We start from the raw sequence: 14778 nt of genomic DNA, 5'->3' as shown, positions 1-14778 counted from the left end.
AGAGCCTCCAACCATTTCCGCTTCCGGTGCGGGGCGCCCGGGCCGTTGGCTGGGCGGTCCCCTCGGCGGAAGGGACGTCATGGCGGAAGCGCACCCTGCGGCGCATGCGTAGTTGCCTCTAAGGGCTCCGAGCCGGCACAACTCCTCTCCACAGATTGCTATCGCCCAGGGGCTTGGCCCACGGGCCAATGGAGGAGAGGTTTGCGGTTGCTACGGAAACCCGTAGCGGCAAAATGGCGGCGGCGGGCGGCGGGAGCCCGAGCTGCAGCCCGCCGCTCCAGGACCCGCCGAGGCGGCCGCCGCGGGATGGTAACGGCTGCGGGCCGGGGCCGGGTCTCCGTCCGCGATGCGGGGGGGGGGGGGGGAGACGGGCGCGGGCTCGGCCCCAAGCCCAGCCGGCGGCCCCCGGGGAGCCCCGACGCCCCAACCCTGGGAGGGGCGGCCCCGCGGCGGGCGGGCTTCCGCGCTCGCGGAGCCGAAGAACCGTGTTGGGGTCGAGCCCGAGCCGCCCCGCGGCGGGTGCCGGAGCCCGGGGACTCGCACGCTGCCCGCGGCGCGGGGCTGGGGGAGGCGCGCCCCGCCGTGCCCCCGGGGCGCGGGTGTGGACTTGGTCCCGGGAGCGCGAGAGGCCGCGGGGAGCCGTGCCGCCCCTCAGCCGGCCGCCGTCGCCGCTCCGCACGCCGCGGCCCCCCGCCCCCGCCCCCGGGGCTCGCCGGCCGGCCCGGGACCTGCCTCAGGCGGGCGCCTCCCTCCGCTTGCAGGCCGCGGCGTCTACGTGTACCCGAACCCCTTCTTCCGCTACGACGGCGAGTGGAGCGGAGGAAGGACGCACGGTGAGGCTCCCCCGCGGCCGCGCGGCCCCGCACCCCCGCACCCGAGCCCGGGGCGCCCGCCGGCCGCGGCCCCGCACGGCCTCTCGCTGGGGCCGGGACGGCCGGTCCCCGCAGGCTGAGAGCTCGCCGGGCGGCACATGCCCTCCCGGGGGCTCCGGGGCACCCGGGCAGCGGAAGCCCCAGCCTCGACGTCCTCCTGGGGTCAGCTAGTCCGTCCCTGCCCAAGCGGGCGCCGCCGTCGCGGTTTCTGTTGACGAGTCGCGCTGTGTTCCGCGGTGCGAACCGAGACGTGCGCGGCCCCCGCGCCCCGGCTCCCCGCGGCGGCGTCCGCGCTCGCCGCGCTGTGGGACGCGCCCGGCCTCCGCCCCGGAGACCGGAGGAGCAAGACGCGGTCCGTGTGAGGACGACTGCGCAGCCGTCTGACACATGAAAAGGAAAAGACCCGAAATCTTGATATTTGCAAGGATGGGGAAGGCGCGAGAGGGTATTACCGAAGGGAAGGAAGTCGGGAAGACAGACGGCCTGTGGCCTCAGTGCACGGCTCGCGAGAAACAGACGCTCGGAGGGGCAGGGGCACGAAACAGTAAAACCGAGGGCGGGCCCCCGCGGGAGATGCTGAGCCCGAGGAAACAGTGGGGCGGGGGCAACGGACCCGAGGCGCCTAACGGAATGAGCCCTGGGTGTTGTGTGCAGCGGCCCAACCCCTGAATTCCACCCCGGCGACTAGTCCACAGTGCACTTACCTAAGTTGAACTTTAAAAAAAAATTTTTTTAAGGGAGAGATTACCTGCTTCTACGGAAAATCTCAGCGTTAAAAGGAAGTCCTGAGCCTGAGCAGCCGGAGCCCCCCCAGGGGCGAGCCCCGACATACCCGTGTGCACCCGCACACAGTGTGACGACTGTTTGGGGATTCTGCCTGCTCACCTCCCTGCCTGGTTTTCCCCTGGAGCATTGGTCTTTTAGCATTTTCTCATGTGAGCCCTTTTTGTGTCTGCTTTTGTCTGAAATCTCTGCTTCTCTTCCTCTGGGCCAGACGTGCAGACGCATGTCTGCGACCCTTGCCAGAGCCTGGCCTGGACAGCAGGGTTCCCCCTTTTTATTTTTATTTTTATTTTTAATTTACTTCTCTTTTTTTAAGATTTTATTTATTTATTTGACAGAGATCACCAGTAGACAGAGAGGCAGGCAGAGAGAGAGGAGGAAGCAGGCTCCTCCTGAGCAGAGAGCCCGATGCGGGGCTCGATCCCAGGACCCTGGGACCATGACCTGAGCCGAAGGCAGGGGCTTTAACCCACTGAGCCACCCAGGCGCCCCTGTTCCCCCTTTTTAAATGTATTCTTGAGTGCCACCCTGTGTCCACAGACTCCATTTCTTCCGGCCCTGGTCCTGATGGAGGCCGGGTGACTGCCGTGTCCCCTCTGAGGAGCTTAGGATGGGTCCTCCCTGCACATGGACGGTGCTGCTGTCATCCCAGCTGAGACAGTGGGGCTTAGTTATGTGTCGACAGCGTTTTTATGTGTTTTATGTGGGTGAGTTTGCAGTGAGCAGGCGTGGGACGAGAGGCCAAGCCGAACACGGGCCTGAGAGCTTCAAAGTCCAGGTCTTCCCTCGGGGAAACCAGTCCCGCCACGCGTGGGCAGCGGGGGTTTCTCCGGCTTCGGTCTGACTTCACATCATGATTTCTTTCCCCAGGCCAGGGCAAGCTGCTGTTTAAAGACGGGAGTTACTACGAAGGCGAGTTTGTGGACGGGGAGATCACAGGGGAAGGCTGCCGGCTCTGGGCCTCATCAGGTTAGGGGGGACGGGTGCAGGCGTGCTGACTGCTCTCTCACAGACTGTCTCTGCTGTAAGGTGTCCCTGGCTTCAGGGTGCAGAAGGCACCTCCATTTGTGAAGCATGGGCCCCCCGTTTCCATCCTGTCCCCCACATCAGCACCATGCCAGCCTAGGGCCGGGGCAGCCCCTCCCAGACCTTCTCGGGCAAGCGTGGTGGTGGTTCTCCCGTGGAGGGAAGCCCAGCCCCACAGGTTCTGACCCACAGAGGCCTTTGCCCTTGGGCCCCGGGATGCCGCAGAGGAGATCCGCGCCCACACAGTCACGGGACGGCGGGACCGAGCCCACCTAATCCTAGTTTCTCCCGTTTGCCACAGTGAGCAGCAGATGTGCAGACTCGCCCACGTGTTCTGCAAGGGCACTTGCTGCCCCCGTTGGTTAGGGCGGGGAGGGACAGGGCTGGACCCGCAGGGACGCAGGAGCAGCTCTAACCCCGACTGCTCTTCTCCACGTCTGCCCCAGGGGACACCTACTCTGGACAGTTTGTCCTGGGAGAGCCTCAGGGATACGGCCTCATGAAGTACAAAGCTGGCGGCCATTACGAAGGGGAGCTCGCCCACGGCCTGAGAGAAGGTCTGACGCCCACGGGAGCCGAGTGCGGCAGGGGGCTCTGTGGGGAGCCCTGGGCCCCAGCGCGCCGCCCTGAGATCTGACTCTGGCCTGACGTCCGCCCGGCAGAGCCGGCCGCGCGCCTCTCTCTGTCCCCAGAACCACGTGGGCTGCAGTTCCGTGGGGGGGCCGTGGCCCGGGGACCCTGCCTGCTGGGGCTGAGACCGTAGGGCGCACCTCAGTTCCCTGCCGTGCTTAAAACCCAGCGGCTCAGAAAACCGCTGTTGAATTACTGGCCTGCAACCCCAGGGCTCAGCCGCCTGCCCCTGGCTCGGCGAGGTGAGGTTTCCGGCCCCACATGCGGTCGCCCCTGCGGTGGTGGTGCTCAAGCAGGGCTGGGGGGTCCTGGACCCTGGCCCAGAGCCTCAGTGCTGCTGGGGGGCAAGAAGCGGCGGGTCCTCTGAGAACGGGCTGCTGGACAAAGCCAGTCAGGAGGGCACAGGCTGGGGGCGAAGCAGGGTCTGCCCCGGGAGGGGGGGCGGTGTGCATCCCCTGCCGCGGAGACTGAAGCACTGGCTGTTGTAGACGAGCCCCCAGAGGCCAGGCCCGCAGCCCCGCAGCCCCGCAGCCTCTGGTCCTTGTCCTCGCACGGGGAGGCGCGCTCACAGGCGTCTCGCACCACACAGCGAAGCTCTCACACTTGTCCTCTGGCCTTCGTTTTCTTTTTCTTTTTTGAGATTCATTTGTTTCAGAGAGAGAAGGCGTGCCGGCAGGGGAGGGGTGAAGGGAGACTCAAACACACTCCCTGCCTAGCGTGTGAGATCATGACCTGAGCTGAAACCAAGAGTCGGACCTTCCCCCAGCAGATCCCCCAGGTCCCCCGTCCTCTGGCCTTTAGACCAAGGGCCTCTGAGTTGGTCACTGGAGGCCCAGCACTGCCCTGTCTCTGTGAGACACAGTTTCCCGTGGACTGATGCCACGGCAGAGCCGTGGGGTGGCCCCAGCCAGACAGCAGGGCACTCCAGCCTCAGATGCTGGGGCCTGGGGGAATTTAAGGGGCGCCCCTCCCACCCCCGCTCAGCGCCTTTGAGAGCTGGACCCTAGAAGCACTTTCACAGGCGTGACAGTCCCTGGGGCCACGCCGAGTCACAGTGCTGTCTTCCCCGGGCGCCCCCGGCCTGGGAGGGTGACCTGGTTCCTGGAATGGAGCTGACCATGGCTCTCGTCCTAATCCACCGCCGCTCTCTGGGGGCAGGGGTGGAAGCAGGGTCCCCCACAACAGGAGGCAGGAAGTGACACTCGCTGCCCTGGGCTCCCTCCCTAGGACACGGGCACCTGGTGGACCAGGACGGACAGGCCTACTGGGGGTCATTCCATAACAACAAGCGGCACGGCCAGGGGCACATGGTCTTCCGGTGAGTATGCCACCCCCTCCCCGGGGTGTCTGCAGCACTCAGGCGTCTGAGCTCTCAACAACTGACACTGGTTACTGGTGCGTTCAGTAGGGAGAAACTCTCTGCCGGGTAAACGCCTGGTGGAAGCTTGGGCGGCAGGAGGGGGACGGGCGGGGCTTCTCTCGGGCACCCGGACGCGGTGGGCCTGCCTTGCCGTCGTTTGCTCGCACATGATGCCGCCACGGCCACGTATGGTTCACAGCGACTCTTCCTCAAGCCTTACATGCCTGTGGGCCGGGCGGGTCGGGCCGCCGGCCGCTGCCATCACTCCCTGCTGAGCGCCGGGGCCGCCTGCCAGTCCACAGCAGGCCCTGGCAAGGCATGAGCTCATGCCATCTGCTTGGGCCCACGTTTGCCTCGGGCCCGGTGGCGCGTGCTGAGCCCCGGCCGGAGGAGCGGGGCTGAGTCAGCGCCGCCATCTGGCCCTCCGCGGTCTGAGAGCAGCCCCTGTGTCTGTGTCCCCAGGAACGGCGACAAGTACGAAGGCGACTGGGTCCGGGACCAGCGTCAGGGGCACGGGGTGCTGTTCCGTGCCGACGGCTCCACCTACAAGGTACCTGGAGACGTGGCCGGACCCCAGGCTCTTGGGGCCCCGCTGGGGTCCTTGTGCCACTGGACACCCACATGGGGCACCTCCGTGCTGCTCCCCCCCCCCCAGGGCCAGGGAGGGCGGCCGCCCCGCCTGGGAGGAAGTGAGGGAAGGGCCTCGGCTGACACTTGCCCTGTCTGGCTCCTGTGATGCCCCGCACCCTGCCGTGTCACCTGTGGGAACGGGGTGATGCTTCTCGTTCCCTTGAGGTCACCCTTGGGGCCAGTGACGGGTTTCCGATGAGAAATGCCCGCCTTGATAATGTGAGGGCACAGGCGAGGCTGCGCACCCCTCCGCATTGCGCAGGCCGTAGCCCTCGGGTCTGACCAGGGCCGCGGGGGGTCAGGATGTACACGCAGGTGAGGGAAGACCTCACTGGGACCCCAGAATCCATCATTCATTTTTCTTATCGGACACTGGCCACGTGCCCAGCTGGGACCCAGCGGAGTCGGGGCCAGCGACGTGCGTCTCCTGCGGCAGTTGGTGGCCAGAGTGATGAGTCGCCCCGTTGGCCCCGCAGGCAGCTGGGGGCTTCGGGCCTGGCCAGCCTCGCTCCTGTGCCGTTCTGTGAGCTAAGCCCTACATGGTGGCGAGAGCCTCCACGGCTTCTGGACGGCACGGGCGGGGCGGGAGGGCCGCTCCTGGGGCAGGAGGGCAAGGGCGTGGTCTGGCAGGAGGTCCGGGAGGGGCCCAGGGAGACCCCAGCCTCCGGGGCTGGAGGGGGGTCGTGAGGGTCGCAGGAAGTGCTGGAAGGAAGCAGTGGTCCCCTCTCTGCGTCTGAAGGTCCCTCCTTGTTCCGAGGGCACTGCGGCCATCAGGAGATGGGAGGGCACAGAGAACAGCCCGGGGGTTTGGACGGAAGACACCAGCCTCACTGGCAGGTCAGATGTCGGGGAAAAGACCGGAGGAAAAGCAGGGGCGGCCTCTGGATCTGGGACCTGAGCATCGGAGGAAGACGGTGCCCGGGTCGAATCCCGCGGGGAGACGGGAACATCCACATGTTACCGTGGAAATGGGCAGCCAGTGGAAGGCCCCGTGGACACCCCCAGAATGGACCTGGGGCCAGCCTGCGTGGCCAGGCTCCTCAGGAAGGGAGACTCATGTGTGGTGACGTCGCCACGGTGACTTCGCCATGGTGGCTGCGACGCCCCTACTGAATCTGGGGCCACAGGAGCCCAGGTGCTGCTGTACACGGCCGTTCACGCGGGTCCTGCCACTGCGGAGACCGCATCAGGCAGCCGGGGAGAGACGACGCGGGGTCCAGCTCCCGCAGCACGGAGCCAGACAGGAAGAGTGGCTTTGGGCCGAGAGTGGTAACAGAGCTGGCAGTGTCGCCAAGACAGCAGCTGGCGGGGCGCCCGAGGGGGCAGCTGGCATCCCGGCCCCGTGCAGCAGTGCTCCAACGCTGGCCTGGAGCGCGGACGGCCCAGGAAGGCTGTACCCCAGCCTTGGTCAGGGCGGCTGGCAAGGGCCAGCGTCCCCCGTGCGCATCCGTGTCGCTGCCACCCCGCTGCTTCTATGCCAGGGGCCGTCCGCCCAGTCTCACAGGGCCAGCCGTGGGGCACAGCACGGGCACCTCAGACAACCGTCCATGGTTCTCCAGAGCTGCAAAGAGGGAGACACGGGGGCAGGTCTCCGTCCCCTGCCGCCCCGCCGTGCCACAGCTGGCACCCATGCCAACGTGCAAACCAGCCCTCGAGGGGCCGGGGAGGACAAGCACCAGAATATTCACGCCACAGGCACCGGCCTCTGTCCCCAGCCCTTCCCCCCATGGATGAGGACACAGGCCCAGCGGAGGGGCGGGGAGTTCCGGACTGGAGCCCCAGTGAGAGTCGGGGGGCGGCTGCATGGCCTCCGACCCGGGTGGGTCCCCTCACAGCCGGTCGGGCCGGAGGACCGTTCTGCTCTGTGGACCCCAGCACTGCCCTGTTGCTGGAGGCTTTTCTGGCCCTCGGCCCCTCCGCCACCCGCCGGGCCTCACTAAAGGGCTGTGGCTGCCCCCGGGGCCTCCACGCAGGCCTCCCCTGCATGTCAGGGCTCAACCCGGAGGAGACTAGGGCAACAGCTTTCCACACTGCAGGCCGACCCGGGGCGCCCGCCTCCTGCCCAGCACTCCACCAGGGGGCAGCCCAGCCCCAGAGCAGGGCCGCCTGGCAGCCCTCACGGGGGCTTCTCCCGCTTGGGAGACATTTTGCTCCAACTTGAGTGCTGGAGCCCGATTTCAGCCTGAGCCGCCCCAGGCTGCTGCTCCTGCTGGCCAGGCTGCCGCCATCCCCAGGTGAGGAGACGTCCACTCGGACGGTCGCCCCTCAGAGTCACAGGCTGCTCTGTCCCGGCCTGCGGACCTCAGGACCCCCACGCGCCCTCGAGGGAGGTGACGTGTCCTCAATGAGGGGCACCTCCCACAGGAGTCAACATGGAAGGCTGGTCGTCCGGCCACGTCTTCCCCAGGATGCAGACTCGCGTCCACACGCATTTCTGTTTGCTTGGCAACCTGCCAACTTTCCGGAGCGTCGTGCCCAAGGACCTGGGACAACCGTCCGGCCGCCTGCTGCTGTGAGTGCTGCTGGGACGCCGTCCTCCGTGGTGCTTGCCGTGTCTGTGGGTCGTCCCAGCCACGCACGGCAGCAGGGACGTGTGCAGCCACCTCGCCACAGCCCGGACGCCGATGAGACGACTCCAGTGGCACCCAGGTCCCAGAGGGTAGGCGTGGGGGTCCCTCACGGCATTCCTTGGTCCTCTGGCCACTTCCTTAACCAGCTTCCAGAAGGCCGTGCAGACGGGGCGCGTGGAGAAGGGCTGCACCCAGGAAAGCCGCATGGCGACCTCGGACACGGTGACCTCAGACTCGGAAACCTCGGACACGGTGCCCGTAGACACACGGCACTCTTGGAGACGGCGCAGCACCCACCGCCACCAGCGTTCATTCTGGAGCCGTTGGGAGACTTCGCTCACGACTGTCTCCAGGCCTGGCCCATGGGGAAGGCGCAGGCTCCGGGGCCAGCGCAGGCCTCTCCACGTTGCAGGGACGCCTCACGCCTGACCTCCGACCCCCGGTTATCAGGTCACCCTGAAGCCCAGGCAGCATGGGAGGGAGCTGGGCGCTACCCTGAGGCGTGTCTCCCGCGCGGCCGCGCGTTCCCTGGGCTCCCACGGAGCAACAGTCAGCCTCCTTTAAAAACATCTCTGTGGGTCGTGAAACGGGCCTCACGTGAAATGCGCGGCTGTTCCGCTAAGGGCACGGCTCGGGGCGTGAAGCACAGCCCACTGTCGCGCGCCCGTCCCCACCGTCCGTCTCCAGGACGTTCCATCTTCCAGACTGACGTCTGTCCCAGGAAACGCTAGCCCCCGACCTGTGGCACCCACCCCGCCACTCTCTGACTCCGCGGATCTGACTCCCGCGGGAGCCGCGCGTGCGGGGAGTCCCGCGGGGCCTGTGCTGCGGGGAGCACTGGTCTCTCTGAGCTCGAAGTCCTTGAGCTCCGGCCCTGCCCCTTCCTCTCTCAGGCTGGGTAACAGTCCGTCACGCGGAGGGACCCGGTGCTGCTCCTCCTCGGTCCACCCGCGGCCCCCCGGGGCTGCTCCCACCGCTGGGCCCTCGTGAGCGCGGCTGCCGGGGTCGTGGGGTGCACAGCGCTCAGCCCCTGCACCCAGGTCTTCGGGGCGCATGCGCAGAAGACGAGCTTCTGGACCACGTGGTGGCTCCCGGCTGGATTTCTGGGGAACCCCACGCCGCTCCAACAGCGGCTGTGCATCAGTTCTAATCTGTCCACACCCTCGCCTGCACTTGTCCCTCCTGCCCTTGAAGACGGCCGTCCCCGTGTGTTCTGGCACTGCCCACAATCTAGCGCCCATCGTTGCCGCCGTGGAGGGATGTGGCCTCCGTCCGTCCTTGCTGGGCTCGTCTGCCCGGCCTCACCCTCCTTCCCGGCCTCACCCTCCTTCCCGGCATATCCCTTGGCTGGACTGCCGGCCCTGACAGCGGCTGTCACCCGGGGAGCACAGGCTCTGCCACACACACACGGCCGGGACGCATGAACCATCCTGTGCCTACAGGTGTGGCAGGGTCTGTGCACCTCTTGCTTTCTTCCCAGGGAGTGCCGGCCCCCACATGAGGCCCTGGGCAGCCGCAGACCCCACCCTCTTCAATCCCGAGCTGCCCAGAAAACTGTCCTGGGCCCCTCTCACCACAGATCTACCAGCTTCTGATTTTTATTTATTTTTGAGATAATTTTATTTCCTCGAAGATTAGACAGTAGAGGCCGAGCTGTCCCTTGGCCGTGTCCTATGTCAGCCGAATCGGACAGAGAACCTGCCAAACCCAGAGAAGGGGAAGTTCCAGGAGGGGTGGCACCTGCAGAGGCGCACTCAGGACCGCATGAATGGGGGAGTCGCCCCCCCCCCCGCCCGCACGCCGTTAAGTCTGCCTTCCCGTGGCACGTGCGCCTTTGCCCCAAGGTTCCTGCCGCCTCATCACCAGATTCCCCAATGCAGACCGTTGTAAGGAGCCTTTAAAATGTTAGTCCCTGGCAATGTCCACTCCTGAAGATCATGTTCCAGTGTCTTCTGTCGACATAAAAACAACGTATCCCTAAGCCAGAACTGCTTCTCCCTCTCCCGTCACGGGAGCCGCATGGGCGGGATTGGGGTGGCTCATCTTGGAGAGAACGTTTCCTGCCTCTGCTACCCACTGAAGGTTCTGCCCGGATCACCCCCAGGCTCCGGGCTTGCACCCGCTGGACCACCTCCAAGGGACATGGGGGCAGGCGTGCCCAGCAGCGGCAAGCTTACTGGCTCCTCCAGGGGACGTGGCTGTAGCACAGTGACCCCTGCGGGCACAGGGCAGCCGCTCCTAGAGGGACAGAGTTCAAAAATCCCTGGTGGAGCCCAGGAGTCGGTACCGCTCCGTGGAGGCGAGCCATGTCCCCCGCAGAGAGGAAGCAGATCCAAGCTGTCAGGGAACCTCAGTGACTGTGCAGCAGAGCGGTCCCTACCGTGTGTCCGCAGGGTGGTCCCCACCAGCAGCTGCCAGCTTCCGGCCATCCCTGGGCGCCTCTCCACGCACGCTGGCTGGGTTTTTCGGGTTGGCTTTCCCAGAGGGAGGCCTGCTGGTTGGTACACCTGCTTGCTGCACGGGGCCGGTGGCCGGCCTTCTGTGCGTCCTCCCCTGCTGGCAGCTCCCAGCCGCCGCTGTGCTCACCTGCGTGTCTTTGGGAATGCCGCTGGCCTTTATGTGCCCAGGCCACCCTTCACAGCCCAGGAATGTGGGGCCCTAACTGCAGGGGTGCACGGCACACAGGACAGTCGGGCGTCTGGGTCTGCTCACACACAGGGGAGGGGTCTGGACTGCCAGAGCCGTCGTGGGGGCCAGCGCCACACTTTGTCCTCTGTGTGGTCTGCACGCCAGCAGGCAGCAGAAACAGACACAGAAAGGCAGCAAGAGCCACAGTGCACACCTTGACATCCGAGGAACTAACAAGCAAGGTCGTGGAGATCCAACACAACAGCCGTGACCCTGCTCTTGCTGGGGACACGGATGAGCAGGAGGCACACCTGTGCCCCGACGTGCCGGCCTGCGTGTCCATGGCAACCCCGCAGGCTGCCCCACAAGCTGGAGACACAGGCCCCTTGGATAGTCCCAGGGCCCAGGCAGGTGGCCTGGCGCCACATCCGCTTATGTGACCTAACTCCAGACCATCCTTTGCTGGTCTACAAAGTCGTGACCTTGGACGGTGGTCCTCTGCTGCAGCTCCGAGGTTCGACGACGGGGGAGGCCGTCCCAATACTGCCCACGGCGGACACTGGGGAGCTGGGCCATTGGGCCCTCGTGGTGTGGCCACCCAGACCCTGGGCCACAGGCAGGACGTGACCCATGTGCCAGGCTGGACGTTCAGTGTGTGCTGGGGGGCACCGGGGGGCGTGGGGGGGCAGGTGGAGAAGCACAGTAGCTCTTCCCTCGGAAAGGAACATAGAATCAACAGAAGAGGCTCCCTAAAATGAGAATCCAGCTCTTCTCACAGTTTATTCCCACCACGTGTGCCCGGGAGAGCACCCAAGGAGGCTCTCATCCCAGTGGCCCAACTGTCCTGGGAGCTGTGGGCCCGCAGAGGTGGGCCCACCGCGGAGGCATCTGCAACACCCCCTTGGGGTTCCAGGGGCCCCCCAGCAGCTTCCGGGTGACAGGCCTGGCTCCCCGCCATCCCACAAGACCATTTCCTAATGCTGAGTCCTGTCCTGCCGGTGTCTGTGGTGTGGACACAGCCCCCTGCCCCCTCTTCCTGCAACACCCTACGGCGCACGAGCCCTCAGCGGGGCCGAGAGGGGTAGGGAGAGAGCCGAGGGAGCCCCCACCCCGGGGGGATGTGCCCCCAACCATCCTTGGGGGCAACCCCCCCACACCCCCTCCGTGCGATGCTTTTTAAAGTATTGGTTCATGCTCTGTGTGCAAGTCAGCTGAGAAAGAGCAGAATTTTCGAAGGTATGATTTATAACATCAATTAAGATTCCGCGCTGCTGGGCAAGTTACGCTGTGCCCTGGAGCACGCCTGTCCTGGGGAGTCCTGTGTTAGCGCTGCAGACACCCAGCCCCCCCAGAGGCCCCAGCAGCCTGTGAACGACCCAGGAAAACAGTGGAGAGTAAGCACAGAGCCCCGCATGCCCCTGGAGTGGGTGTGGGACACATGGTCCCACCGGCCGCCCTGGACATCTCTGGGTGTGGGAGGACCTGCCAGTCTGCTCCCTCTCGGGCAACCCGAGGCTGTGCCTTCCTCCAGGAAGCAGCGTGGGTGCTTAGCAGAGAGAGGACGGGCCGATGGAGGGAGCGCGGAGACAAGAGGTGGCCGTTCTCACGGCGGCAACAGCTACGATGCGGACGACGGGCCAGCAGCCAGCTCCTGGCTTCGAGAGCCTCTCGGCCTGTCCTGAGCCTCACGCGGCCCTGAGGGAGCCGGCGAGAGTTTATGACTAGCGTCCGTCCGCCTGTCCATGGGAGCTCTGACGCCAGGCTCCAGGAGGCCAGGGAAGGATGTCCGCTAGGAAGCGCCGCAGGCTTGCGCTCCATCTGGCGGGAGCATCTGGAGCCCCGCGACGGGGAGCCTAGCGAGGGCGGAGTGGACATCCCCGCCGCGGGCGTGGGCGGGGTCGGTGCTCTGTGCACACCAGACTCCGCAGCCGGTTTCCAGCGTCTTGAATCCCAACTTCCCACGGGGAGCGCCCCTGAGCACGTGGCCAGGCTCCACGGGCCCCACGCCCCGCCCCAGCACACCTGCACGGGGACAGGAGCGAAGACCGGGAGGCGAGGGCAGGGGCAGGCCTGCCCAGGGCACGCAGTGGGCACAGCTCTTGCCCCTGGGAGGGCGGAGGGAGGCCGGAGAAAGGTGAGGGGCCCCTCATGAAGGCTCTGTTCTCCTGGAGGCACAGCCCCGCCGTGGCCGCCGCCCCTAGCCTGGGCCCCTGTCGGGGCTGACCGCGTCCCACTGTAGCAGCTGTTCCTGCCAGGCCTGGAGACTGAGCCCCGTGGTTCTTTTTTTTTTTTTTTTTAAGATTTTATTTATTTATTTGACAGAGAGAAATCACAAGTAGATGGAGAGGCAGGCAGAGAGAGAGAGAGGGAAGCAGGCTCTCCGCTGAGCAGAGAGCCTGATGTGGGACTCGATCCCAGGACTCTGAGATCATGACCTGAGCCGAAGGCAGCGGCTTAACCCACTGAGCCACCCAGGCGCCCCGAGCCCCGTGGTTCTAAGTAGAGGGCACAGCGGGTGCTGGGGGCAGTGGACATGGCTTGGCTCCTGTGGGGTTTGCGTTCTTTTGGCTGAGAGTCCTGTCGCCTGAGTTGAAACCGGTGACTTCTCAAGTCCGAGGATGGTGTCGTGAGGGAAGGGGTTTCCTGGCAAACAAACCAGTCCGGCGGCGGCGTCACATCCAAGCCTCACCCGCCGGCTCCCAGCAAGCAGAGTCCCCAGGGGCAGGGGCTCAGCGTGCAGGCCCCCTGCCCTCCCAGGATTTTTTTTTTAAAAGATTTTATTTATTTGTCAGAGAGGGAGAGCGAGCGAGCGAGCACAGAGTGGGAGGCAGAGGCAGAGGGAGAAGCAGGCTCCCCGCCGAGCAAGGAGCCCGGTGTGGGACTCGATCCCAGGACACTGGGATCATGACCTGAGCCGAAGGCAGCTGCTTAACCAACTGAGCCACCCAGGCCTCCCTGCCCTCTCAGGATTGTCCCCCACTGACCCACGGACAGCAGCCCAGCCCAGCGTGCCCTGCTGTCTCCCGCCCAGGTCCCTTTGCCCATCCTATTGAGAGAGCCGTCCCACTGCGCACACACATGCACACGGGTACACAGATGTGCACACGGACACGCAGGTGCACACACGTGCACACATACACAGGTGCACACACTTGCACATGGATACGCAGATGCACACGTGGGAGCAGGGGCGCATACGTCAACCCAAGCGTGGACACACGTGCGCAGTGACTCCCTGATTGCAGGGCCAAACGCCCATGCTGGCTCTAGAGTGGCCCCCGCAGCTGCCAGCAGGCTCCCTGCCCTGAGTCAGGACAACAGAGTGGGGCCCACGGATTGCAACTCCAGGGCCTCACCTCCACTTCGGTCCGGCCCGTCACCTGCACACATGAGCCACTTCCTGGAGAACGCGACCTCAGCCTCGCATGGCCCTGAGCGTCCTGGGAGCACCACGAGGGCACCCGAGCCGTCATGGGGCTGACTCGGCTCTCTGGGCCTCCCCTGAGGTGGGGGGCAGTCTGGCACCCCAGCAGGCAGCCCAGCCCCTCCTGCCAGCTGTCCAGTGCCCTGGCCCAGGGGCCAGCTGTGCTGGAGCCTGGCCATGGAGGTCCCGCCCCCACCCTGCAGCCTGACCTGGCCCCACAGCCCTGGTGCTCGGTGACTCTGTTCTCCAAGTCGCCCCCCGCGGGGCGTCCGAGTTCTGCAGAGCAGCGGCTCTCAGGGTCATTCTCACAGCCCCGTGGTCCCTCATGGTCCCGCCCAAGGGAGAGCCGGGCGCTGAGCTGCCTCCCACGGCACCTGCGGGCAGCGCCCTCCGCGTGGCACTGACAGCGCCCGGGCCATGGGAGAGCAGGGCAGGGACACGGGAGCCCCGTTAGCTCCCTCAGAGGAGCGCATAGACCCACAGGGCTTCCAGCCGGTTTTTCTTCTAACAGGAGGACCTTGACGTTTTCCACGGAAGCAGTTGTGGCTCTCACATTGTCCCCACGCCGCTGTGCCTGCGGTTCAGAGAGGCTGCTGGGGGGGGGGGGGGGCTGCACGCGGGCTCCGAGGGCCCCTCAGGGGGCTTGTTGCTGGTGGGCTCCTCGCCGGCACCAGTGTAGTCTCTACTGTGCTCCCAGGGCCCCGTTTGGAGCGTTCGCATATGAGCCATTGTCCCCCGACACGGTTCCACTGCAGAGGGACTTGGAAGCCAGGGCGGTGCCCCGTGATTGCCGCCCCTCGGGGCTGGTTTTCCAGCAGCCTCAGTCCTCGCCTGTGGCAGGGTTGGCGCTTGCAG

At 65.9% G+C, this 14778-nt stretch overlaps 1 protein-coding gene across 7 annotated transcripts in view; it reads left to right on the top strand.

Moving 5' to 3' along the window:
• Positions 1-126: 126 nt before the first annotated feature.
• The window catches only part of MORN1 (MORN repeat containing 1), a 49461-nt gene continuing 34809 nt past the window's right edge, over positions 127-14778 (top strand). Inside the window, exons 1-7 of one of the 7 annotated variants that reach the window (XM_059135918.1) lie at positions 127-309; positions 762-833; positions 1610-1807; positions 2526-2624; positions 3128-3238; positions 4539-4629; positions 5134-5221. In XM_059135918.1, the coding sequence (XP_058991901.1) occupies positions 189-309; positions 762-833; positions 1610-1807; positions 2526-2624; positions 3128-3238; positions 4539-4629; positions 5134-5221 (780 nt within the window). In that variant the 5' untranslated portion in view covers positions 127-188. The remainder of the gene's footprint in view (positions 310-761; positions 834-1609; positions 1808-2525; positions 2625-3127; positions 3239-4538; positions 4630-5133; positions 5222-14778) is intronic. The other 6 variants (XM_059135919.1, XM_059135914.1, XM_059135913.1 and 3 more) reach the window with 6 other exon arrangements.

Source organism: Mustela lutreola, chromosome 10 (assembly GCF_030435805.1).
Source record: "Mustela lutreola isolate mMusLut2 chromosome 10, mMusLut2.pri, whole genome shotgun sequence".
NCBI classification, from domain to species: domain Eukaryota; kingdom Metazoa; phylum Chordata; class Mammalia; order Carnivora; family Mustelidae; genus Mustela; species Mustela lutreola.
Note: the sequence above shows the minus strand (reverse complement) of the source record. Positions and strands in the feature narration are given on the sequence as shown.